The sequence below is a fragment of the Gopherus flavomarginatus genome, chromosome 8 (assembly GCF_025201925.1).
Source record: "Gopherus flavomarginatus isolate rGopFla2 chromosome 8, rGopFla2.mat.asm, whole genome shotgun sequence".
Classification (NCBI taxonomy): Eukaryota; Metazoa; Chordata; order Testudines; family Testudinidae; genus Gopherus; species Gopherus flavomarginatus.
Window position 1 is genome coordinate 81,004,471 of NC_066624.1, and position 11,629 is coordinate 81,016,099.

At 42.4% G+C, this 11,629-nt stretch overlaps 1 protein-coding gene across 11 annotated transcripts in view; it reads right to left on the reverse strand.

The window, feature by feature from the left end:
- The window catches only part of TRIP12 (thyroid hormone receptor interactor 12), a 183,188-nt gene that overhangs the window by 72,559 nt on the left and 99,000 nt on the right, over positions 1 to 11,629 (reverse strand). For all 11 annotated transcript variants that reach the window (XM_050965781.1, XM_050965780.1, XM_050965779.1 and 8 more), the window contains 7 exons: positions 11,181 to 11,329; positions 8,866 to 8,901; positions 8,684 to 8,779; positions 3,887 to 3,979; positions 3,535 to 3,696; positions 803 to 871; positions 543 to 708 (listed from right to left, as the gene is read on the reverse strand). In XM_050965781.1, the coding sequence (XP_050821738.1) occupies positions 543 to 708; positions 803 to 871; positions 3,535 to 3,696; positions 3,887 to 3,979; positions 8,684 to 8,779; positions 8,866 to 8,901; positions 11,181 to 11,329 (771 nt within the window). The remainder of the gene's footprint in view (positions 1 to 542; positions 709 to 802; positions 872 to 3,534; positions 3,697 to 3,886; positions 3,980 to 8,683; positions 8,780 to 8,865; positions 8,902 to 11,180; positions 11,330 to 11,629) is intronic.

Genomic DNA, 11,629 nt, shown 5'->3' on the forward strand with positions numbered 1-11,629 from the left:
GAAATGCAGAATACTGAGGCTGAGGTTAGAAGGGGAGGGAGAAGTTAGAATAAAAGCCATTCAGCACAGGGGAAAGAATGTCCTAAGCTAGAACTGCAGACAACAGCACAATGACACCGATGTTATTTCACAGCATTTCTTAAGAACAGTGCTTATTTAATGCAAACTTTCCCACCCAATAAACGTAATTGGAACAATTACTTGTAGTAATGTTTTGAGGGAATTAGTTTAAGTAATAGTATTGACTCAAAACTAGTTTAAACCTCCAGTGACAGTTGAAAGTAGAAGATAAAAAGAATTGAATTCTCCATCTAATTACACTGCAAACCAAACTTTGTATCCCAGTCAAAATATTGTATCCCAGTCAAAATATTGTGTCACTATTGCTTTTCCCTTATTCCACATATTTCTATAGGCAAGTGTGGTATATTATAGATTATGGAGTGTTTAACAACATTTGTGGACACTATGGTTCCCATTCTAATAAAACTACCATGCCAAAAAAAAGGATGTGGAAGTACAGGAAGAACATATGCACTCACTTTGCTTCATAAGTTGAACTGCTAGTGTAGGACAATTGGAGCACATTAAGGAAAACATGCGCACCACCATGATGAACATTCCTGAGCTCAGGATGGGAGGAGTCACTACCAAGAGTTGCTGAATATTTGTGAGCAAATCCTTAGAGGCAACCTGCTGAAGCAAATTCTTAAAGAAAACAAAAAGGAAAAGCAGAGTATTTAGAAAACTCTATTCTGATTAAAAACATTTTTTTTTTAAAAAGTGCAGAGAAACTACTTACCTCCTCATGTTGGAAGTTGTCCACTAGCCGTGCAAAACAGAGACAAGTGCTTTCTACTGACTTTTTGTCCTATTAAAAAAAAACAAACAAACAAAAAACACACACAACAAAAAAAAAACCCACCACATTGAAAGATATTCTAGAGCCTGTATTGGATACGATTCTGCACGAAGTCCCTTTCCTCCTAGAAAGCCCATCACTGAAACCCTACTTGTAGTAGCTTCCAATCTAGAAGTGATAAACTAACGCTCAAATTCTTTATCCCAAGAACATCTTCCCCAAACAGATTTCTTGGTATGGGTCACCCTGTAAGACTATCAATTGAACCCAAGAGAGTTACTCCATTTTAGATTCCAAAATACAAGTTTAATATAGTCACACAATTTCTCAAAAAAAGTGGAAAACCTAGAATAGCCTTAATGCTAAAAAGTTAAAAAAATTTAAGCAGCGAAGATATACAGATGCCACAGAAGACAGAAGTCTAACAGTGTGAGGTCAATCCTGCTTCCCAGGAAAAAAAGTAGTCACTTCTCCCAAAATCTAACAGTTTTCTAGTGTTTCTGTAGTTTTGCTTCAAAGTTGCTCCTACATATAGCTTCTCCAATCGCCTTCCGCCAAATTGCTGAAATTATGCCAAATCAAATGTCTGGTTTTTGTGCGGGTAGTCCTCTTTGCTCACTCACCTACATGCAACTCATCCCGAGTTTTTCTATCTTAAAAATAACCTGGCATATACTTACAATATGTACAAAATTAGTAATTTAAGGTTAACATTAATATGCACAATATTAGGACATGAGTTATTATTGGTTTTGCCAATTATAGATGCCTCTTGCCAATACATACATTATTCCATTATCACAATAAAGTTTTAGTACTGACTATATTCACACATCATTACACACTTATAATCCTCAATGCTACAAGACTTAAGAATTTTTTTTTTTAAAAAGGGACACTAACTCACGCTGATCCTCCTCATTAAGAAAGTAATCAGTAGAAGTAACATGCTGCCAAACCTAGAGAGATCAAGGTCAGAGCAACTGGAAAGAATGTTACTAACTTACAGCAAAACTGTGGTTCAAGATTTTTTTTATACAGATTCCACTCACAGGGCGTGTGCCTCATGAGCATAAGATCAGATTCTTTTGAACAGCACTATCTGCTGGGGCCATGCCTGTGCCCTGAGCAGCCTCTTGCTCCCTGTAGCTAGAGGGCTTAAAGGGCAGAGCGGCCACAACCTACACCAAGTTCCTTAGATCATAAAAATCCCATTGAAGGAGGACTCCTATCTATAGGGATGGAGAGCGGGTCATGAAATCTGTGTGAATGCAACATCTGAAAGAACCTTAGTTTCTGTCAACTGTAGATTGTTCTCTCTTCAGGTGATTATCAAACACAGATTATACACTTGGTGATTAACAAGCAGTTGCCCTAGAGCTAGGACATGGATAAGTGGAAGCCTACCAAAACTAAGATGCAACCCAGAAGCTTACACCTGTCAATCAGTGCCTAAAGCTCCACACTGGTGCTCTTCATCTCTCTGATATGGGGAGGTTACCCAAGCAGACCACAGAGGCTCCCTGAACCCTAGCGGAATGAACTACAACCTGTCAAGGTGGACTTCTCTTGGCCAAAATTTAACAGGAAGGCCCACTTGGAAGGTCAGTGTTTGATAAATTTATCATTATAGAAAAATACTTGAAACAAGGGAGAATAAACTAAGACGGGATAGATCCTTGTAGAGGAGAAACATTACTCTATCCTGAAACTTCTAAAGCCATCTGCCAAAGAAAATCTTAATTAACTGTCCTAAAAGTGGGGGGGAAGTGTGCTAAAATGTACACAAGAGCAAGGAACACTAGACTAGCAAGGAACACTAGACTATAAAAAATTCTTTCTTGCAGCCATGGGTGGTAAGAAGGAACTGAGTATGGGTTACAGGTGCCCTGCCCTTTATGTCCTCAGCTACAGAGAGAGATAGGGCAGTCAAGGGGCAGACATGGGCCCAAGAGACACTGCTGTTCAAAAAGAATCTGATTTTACATGTATGCACATCAAAAATGAAATTTGATTGGGCAATCATTCAAAGACAAAAGCTTCTGAAATCAAGTTTATAGCTAGGTAAGATATGTATTAATCTGAATATGTAGCTTTGTAAAAGCTATTCACCAATTTTTACCATGGATCTCAAATTCTGAAGAAACTAACTGAACTTTTAAAATTCAGTCCACTGTCCACAAAACAGATTATCCATTGTGCAGCTTCATATTTCCTTTTAGGATCCTACTTCGTACGTGGCTGGAAAAAGTAGCAAGTTGCAACTTCAGGAACGTTGTTGTCTGAAAGTGCCTGTCTGCAGTGGATGACTGCCTAAACAAGTTTTCCCCATCTCCATTGACAGGATATATTAAGCCTGATTTAGGACAATGTATCATAATTAAATACTAATATTTTATTGATTCTGCTGGCAGTTTACATAACTACGAAGCCATAAGAGTTTGCAATACATCCGTCTAAAATCTTCCATGGTTTTTTTTCTTTTGTTTTCCTGCTTTCACCCTTCTTGTCATTTTAAATAGCATTTTGTCAGTTGCTTCTTGTTCTTTGCCAACGCGATGAAAGAGCCCCAAAACATTACAAGTATAAAATTTAGACTAAGGGCTACAGACAGCTTCATGCCTCCATACAATGTCAAAATGACTAGTCAATGTTTTACAATGGCTTCTTACCTGATGGGTTAGCCTTTGTGTAAGCAGTGGCAGAGAATCTGCAACAAAGTGAAACTCATCAGGTGTGATGCTCTGGCAGCAGTTGGCAGCAATAGCTAGTGCATTCCTCTGGGCATTTATGCTGAAGAACTCCAGATACAGCAGACAGTCTGCCAACCCACCCTATAATACAGAAAGCTGTTAAAGAGAAGTATTCTCTGTCAGTGGCAATACAGTGGCAGAAATTTCTGGGCTTTAATTACTCTTTGGGAAGAACTTGTGCACCACCCAGTTTGTGGTCTAGGAGCCATCAAAAGAGGAAACAAACTTCAAACAAGTATCCTTTTTCTTTCTATTAGTGAAAAATACTTACTGCCTGCAGAATAGCTTTACTATGTCTGCGTGATAACATCTCCAGGGCAGTCAGTGCCTGCTCTGCCACATCAATACACTGAATAACTTGCAGCTAGAAAAAAAAAAGTAATTAAATAAGTTACCATTTACAAATATCAGTCTAAAAACTGACTTGACAAGAATAAAAATCCTGATCTACATTATTAATACTTCGCACCCTATTTAACATACTACTTTCATAAAGTAGAAAATTTATGTTTTAATGACTTTCCACTGCAAAATAAGATAAAAGCTGAGTTTGAGTTAACACTCTACCTTACACATTCGATTCTTTAGGAAATATCATTATCTTAACCAAAAAACGTACTTCTAATGCAGGGGTCTCAAACTCAAATGACCACAAGGGCCACATGAGGTCTAGTGCATTGGCCTGAGGGCCGTATCACTGACACTCTCACCCTCACTGCCCCCGTCCCCGTCCCCACTCCACCTCTTCCATGAGGCCCCAACCTTGCCCCGCTTCTTCCGACCCCTTCCCTGCCCCTTTCCACCCCCTTCCCCAAAGTTCCCACCCCAACGCTGGCCCTTCCCGGTCACCAGGGTGAGGCAGGGGGCTCAGGGCAGGGAGTTGGGGTGCAGGAGGGGTGCAAGCTCTGGCCCGGTGCCGCTTACCTAGAGCGGCTCCGGGGTGGCAGCAGCACACATCAGGGCTAGGGCAGGCTCCTGGCCCCACACAGAGCCAGGAAATGTCCGGAACCACAGCCCCTGGGGGAGCAGGAGTGGGCATAGGGCTCTGCTGCTGCTCCTCCTCCAGGTATCTCCCACGAAGCTCCCATTGGTCATGGTTCCCTGTTCCCGGCCAATGTGAGCTGTGGGGGGTAGTACCTTGAAGCGAGGAAACGCAGGAGGCCTCTGCCTCCTCCCCCTCCCCTGGCCCAAAGAGACATGCTGACAGCCGCTTAAGGGAGAGGTGTGGGGCTCACAGAGCCACGGGAGGGCAATCCCGCAGGCTGGATTCGGCCCATGGGCTCTAGTTTGCCCATCCCTGGCCTGGAGGTAGGCAGAGGGGTAGGGGCACGGGAAGCTTGGTGGGTCGCATAGAAGAGACCCATGGGCCGCGTGTTTGAGACGCCTGTTCTAATGTAACTGAAGTGTTTCTTTGTAGTACAAATTGTAGGTAATATAGTACATATTTAGCATTTGAAGATATATTTACATTTCCGCATTGAATTAGAGAAACAACACTCAAGTCACAAGTAGTTTCATAATACTTTATTTCCCCCAAAGAGACTTCAGAAACTCAGGTTTGATTTTAGGGGCTTTCCTAAAGCAAATGGGCTCTAAAACCCGTTCTATGGCAAAACTGCTTTTAAAGCATTTGAGAACTGGAGAAAAATGTTGGATGTTGTAATGAAACCAATATTGTTAAGAAATCCACTAAACAACCACCTAACACTTAAGTGCATACCCTCACACATATGCCTTGCAACCTTATTTCCTCTAGTTATTAATTTTAACCGGGAGTACGTGCTTGTTGGTCTGTTGTAGTGTTGGTCTTGGAACACACTGGGTCCTAGTCAGCAATGTTTGACATGCAGTTTACCGAAGGAAGGAAAGCTCTGGAAAAAAACTGACTGACAACCAAAATGATCAGAGCTGGAGGACAATAACTCTGGGAAACCCCTGCTCAGAAGTTTAGCACTTACTTGGAAATACAGAAAATACCATTTAGTTGGAAGGAGTCCAACACATTTTGCTTACAAGAAGGGCAATCATGAAGATCTAAAGAACTATTGTCCAATATGCCTGCTCCCATGTCTACAAAGTGTTCCCCAAAACAACAAACAACAACAACGTGACTCAGTCTGGACAGACAGCAGCCAAAAGAGCAGCCAGGTTTTCGAAGGAATTTCAGCAGAATGGACCACATCTTCACTATAAACCAGCGATTGGAGCGCTCAAGAGAATAAAAGTTCCCTGTATGCATTGCCCTCATCGACTAGGAGAAAGAGTTTGACAGCCTAGCGATCAGTGCCATGCTGAAAGACCTTGCAGAGCAGGGCATTGACACAACTACATCGAACTACTAAACGAAGGAAACTGACTACACTACGGATGATATCATGTTGATTGCTGAAAACGCTATCAAACGACAGAAAATGCTGCGAGAACTCGACACAAAAAGCAGCCAATTCGGACTAAAAATGAACCGCTCTAAAATGAAATTTATGTGGTCTGATGCCTTGCCGAAAGGCCCAAATAATAGTCAAGGAGGAATAAACAGAAGAATTTTAACTATATGCTTATTTGAGCCAAGAAATTAACATGTGTCACAATCAGGAAGGTGAACTCTTGTGAACAAAGAAAGTTGGTTGGCGCACGCATTCAATTCTATCCAGGACATCCTCCAAGGAAAAACCAACAAGGCAACACGCATCAACCTCTTCAACAGGACTGCCAGCAATGTTGTACGCGAGCGAAACATGGGTGCAGACAAAGATAGAGGAGCAACAACTGTGTCATGGAGAGGAGGACGGAAAGAAGAATTCTGGAGATTTCAATCCATGACTGAGTGCCCAACGAAGTGATCAGACAGCAGAATGGAGTGCAGGACGTTGTTGAAAGCAGGTACAGTAAAATGCAAGGGGTCAGGGATATAGCTAGGCTTACTGACAATCGATGGACTGCAGCAACTACCGAGTGGTATCCACGGAAACCAAAATAACCATTCAGCTGACCTCCAAAGAGATAGGAAAAATTTATCGTGAAAAATGCATGGCCTCACATGGAGAAGGAAGGCCAGGATAAGAGAAGAATAGAAGACATATTATGATTGGCACAATCTATATGAGGACCTATGGATCGAGCCATCAAGGTGATTAATTTTAACCAACAAAGGTTATTGTTTCACTTAAGACTTGCATGCTACGGAGTCCAAAGTGTGCAAAGTCATCATGACACAAACAAAGCTGCAACCCAAAATGTATTCATCAATAAATAAATGTGAAGCCAGCATGTCAGTGGAGAGCACAGGGCACTGGTTGCATTGAGGTAGGAAATCACTCCAAAGCCCCCACTTCCACCAGTACAGGGACTCGCCAGTGAGGCTGCACCCAACCCTGACACAGTACAAGGGCTGGGCCTGCCCCTGAATCACCCTGGGGCTGTCCCTCTGAGCCAGGCGCATAGGTGCTGGAACTAGAGGTGCAGGGAGTGCTGCACTATACATTATAGTGTTTCCATTATATACAGGGTTTACAATTTGTTTCGATGGCTCTCAGCATCCCTACTATAAAAATTCTTCCAGCATGCCTGGCCAGGCACACCAGGTGGGGGTGGGTAGGCTCAGCCCAACAGGATCCAAGTGTGGAGGGGCTTAGTGTCAGGGAATCCAAGTGTGGGGTGAAAAGTTTCTGTGTTGGGCAATCTGGGTGCAGGTGGCTCAGCGGGAGATCTGGATGCACACGAGCTCATTGTGGGATTCCAGATGCAGAGGCAATTGGACTCTGCATGGGATCCAGGTGAATGTGGTTGGGACTCAGCAAGGTGGGGGTGTCCGGGTGCGCAGGGCTCAGTGAGAGGAGGGTTCTGGGGAGATGGGAGCCTGGCTGGGGGGAGGGGGTGTCCTGGTGCCGCTGGCTGGGGCTCAATGGGGCAGGAGTCAGGCTTGTCAGGGTCAGGGTGAGGGTTTGATGAGCCTGCTTAACAGGGAAGCCCCAGCTGCTGCTGAGGGGATGCCACATGCACTCCCCGCCCCGATTACTCTATCCCCTTTTCTTCCTCACCTCATCCCCCACCCCTCTCCCCTTACTCCCACATTCCACAGCCTCTTACCCAGCCCCACCACAGGCACTCAGTGTTGCACAGAAAGTAGTAAGGCTCCCAGCACACAGAAGGGGAGCACAACTGGCACTAGGATCCAGGAAGCGGCATTCAGCTGCAGTCAGTGGAACTGAGATGTAGCCTCCTTCAGCTGGGCAGCTCTGCACTTGCAGAAATGGGGGCAGGGGGGCGCCAGTGGCAAGTATCCCCATGTGCTCCCTATGCTTTGCCTCTGTTTGGGGGGAGGATATCCCCCCAGAATTGCACACACAGTCCTATTCTCCCTCTCTCACCCCACACAGCTTCCTTTTGCAGTGAAGCACGGGCATTCTGTTGGGGCGAGGTTCTGTGGACAAGTAGTCCTGCAGAATTTCCCAGGAGTAATTTAATGTAGGCTTCTCAAGTATAACTTAACTTCCCTCTCTGCATGCCTTTTGCTAGAAGCACAGTAGGTGACCAATTACCAGCAAGTTGCTTGCATGTATTTGAAATGAAGCCATCCAAACTTCTAGCCACACCCATAAAACAAAAGCCACCAGCAGGCTGTAGTCCAAAACTAAGAGTCTTTCTGAAACCCAAAAACCAAGATTGAGCCACCACCCTTTTCCATTCAGTTAGCAAACCTACAAGACAGACCTGTAAATCAAGGAGCTCTCTAGAAGATATCTTACTGTACACCTGCTTGCTCATGTCTAAGCATAAAAGGAGGTCATGGTGAACTGATTTAATCAGAATTCAAATTAAAAAAATATATCGATATTTCCTTGTGTCAGTTGGAAATGTAATTTTGAGTTTCCTGTAAACCAGGCACTGATTTACAACACTTAAGACTAGTTTCTTTCTTCTGATGCATTTTAGATTAATTATGATGTTATAGTAAGAAGAATACACTTTTTTGGGTGGATGGAGAGTTATGGGGATTACTCAGAGGTTAGCACTTGTCCTTAAGTTTTGTGTACTAATTTTAATTATTTAGGGACATGACTATTGCTACCTTTTCCAAAAAGACAGGAATTGCATCTACCACTACAGCAGATGATCTGGGAAGTGCTTCCATCATGTAGGTTAAGGCTCGACAGGCATGGTTCATCTATTAAAAAAAGAAAAAAATTAATTAGACAATGGAAAAAACTTAAGTTTGCAGGAAAAAAATAGCTCATATCTTATGTCACTCACAATATCAAAGTTGTGCTCCATCTGCAGCAATGTTATCTATAAAGAAAAAAAATCAGAACTGATTACTCATTTGCTAATTTGGTACAAGTTACCACAAGGATATTATTTTTCTTACATTCTACAAGTTTTTGAAAGCCAGTTATTTTAGTTCAGTTTAACTCAAGATACTGGATCTTTTTGAAGCAGTCACAACAGCTACTATAGCATTTAATGAAAACTGTTACAGGAGTCCAAAAACCAATTTAAATGGAGAAATACACTGTCTACAGCAGAGAATGCTACAGAACTTTAAAATACACAGTAAACATATTTCTGCTCATATGGCTGAAGCTGCTTTTGATTGCTATTGCACATTACAGGTTATTGGCTTTAGATGTCGTGTCCCGTCCCCCCCTCACCCAAATGTACAAAGCCCACTGACCATGCAATGTAGTCAATATAAAGAATGTTCATGGTTTTTAGAAATACCACTTTTTGTTCTGTGCATGCACACACATGCATGCACAGCCCTTTTATCTTCATGATTCAGATTTCTACACACACTTTGCTTCTGGACCATGTCTTTAAAAATAGATTATTTCAGGAGTGACTAAGTCTCTGATAAACACCTGAAATAGAAGTTTATGAAAGAAATTCTCTCTCAAGCACTTTTGTTTTCTCCCATGTCACCTACATGCATAGGAAAGATGCCATCAAAATTCATAAAGCTGCTAGCTTGTCCACTTTTAAAGTTCTGTGAACTCTGCCTCTTGTGAGCAGTATGAGAAGTCACTCCTCTCTGGCTCTGGTTAAGAGAACAAGCAGCTGCGACTTCTACTTTCATTCTAAAATAATTTTATTGGTACCGTATCCATCTCGATCCAACTTCCACTCATGTGTCCACTTCTTGCAGCCTGTCTTGATACCCAGACTGTAAAGTTCTCTAGGGCAAGGATAGCCTTTGTTACTTGTCTATACAATGCCTAGTGCAATAAGACCCAGTTTTACTGGAATTCCCATGTGCTATCATAGCAGATGGCAGTCACGCTATAACAAAGCATGGTGCAGCTTAACACCTGTTATAGGTCCACAATCCATTTAATGCCAGGGAATATGGGACTTTAAGTCCACAAGGATCACCTGCTGATACACTGAGGGCTTGACTTTTATAGCTTATAGGAATTGCTACTGTAGATTTGGAGGACAGCATGGAATGTACTACTGGGAGTCCTGAAGGAGAACAATTGTGGTCACTAGGCTCTTCCAGGAGAGAAAGAGAGACTTGAGTGTGCCTGTGTAAGAAGGCCTAAGATTGCAAGCAACTATCAAGGACTTCTGGAAGGACTGTTCACAGATCCTAGTCAAAATGCTGTAGAGAACCCCTGCAACTGAGGGATGGAAGGACTGTTACCACTCATATATGGGAAGAAGATGTATTAGTAGACTACTGAGGAATCTATGGAAGTCAAAGTGCGTATAACAAGCATTAGAATAGTAAACCTCAAAAGGAGACATTTTGCTTTTGAGTCACGTGTTGCATGGAGAGGGAGGCACAGCCACACCCCAGATGAAAAAGGGTAAGCAAACCCCATATACATACACATACCTTGATAGAGCACCACAGCAGTCTTCCTGGGTACTAATATGTAAATGAAAAGCTATCCATTTACACAGACGTGTCTGTGTGTACCCTGCTACATGTTAGAACCCAGGAAGACTCCTGCAGTGGCCTGTCAAAGTGTATGTATTTATGATTGGGTATTGAGGGTGGGGTGTGCTTACCTTATTCAAAGTATCTTCCTAGTCCTCTGCAATGCAACCCATACATGGAAAGTTACCAAGTTTCTATGTACCAAATACTCCCATGAGCCAGTCTAGAAAGGGTACTCATCACACTGACTACATAAAGTCATTGCCCCTCATCCAACCCTGCTTTAAGGGCACAATGCCCTCTCTCTCTCCAGCCACCTCACACTCCAATTAGGAGCCTCACAGCTACCAAAGAAATGTGTAGGAGTACAAGATAACCTATATGATTTTTTTCCCTTTTACTATTTAGCATTGAAGTGTGGAAGCTATGGGACCTAAAATTGAAGAGAGGGGTTTAGTAGTTTGTTAACTAAACTACCATCTGATTAAATTGTTGAAAGTGAAAATATTTTGTTGATATCATAAGCTTTTAATGCTATTTCTAAATCCAGATGAGCCAGACACTACCAAATACCTCTTAAATTTAGAAGTTTCAAGAGTACTTCTACTTTACTGTTGAATCCTTTTGCTATATTGTTTAAATAATATATTTCTATGTGAAATATAGTAACAAATGTGATCCTTACCAAAGCTGGTACAACACTCTTGACTGGAAATCCACCTAATGTTTCTTCATTCCCCATGACCAACAACTGACACATCTCAATTACCGCCTGTAGTTGCTGACTTTCATCAGTGGCTTGGAGCCCCTGAAGAAGCTGTTGGGCTTTAGAACCTAGGAAAGTAAAGATCTGTTATAACTTGTAAATATTTAGGGTAATTAAAAGCTCTGATCACTCATCTTACCAAGCAGAAAGTTTGCTTTCTAGGTGTTCTGTGATTTCACCTTTTTTTTTCTTAAAAAAAAAAAAGGGGGTCAAATTCTGCTCTTAGCTTCCCTTGCCAGGCAGCTGAAGTGAGCATATGGGAGCAACTGCGCTAAAATACCAAAACAATCTGCCTAGCATAAGACAGGATGGCTACAGCGGTGGGTGGTAAATATCACTTCTTCTTTAGGAAGTAAGCAGCACATACT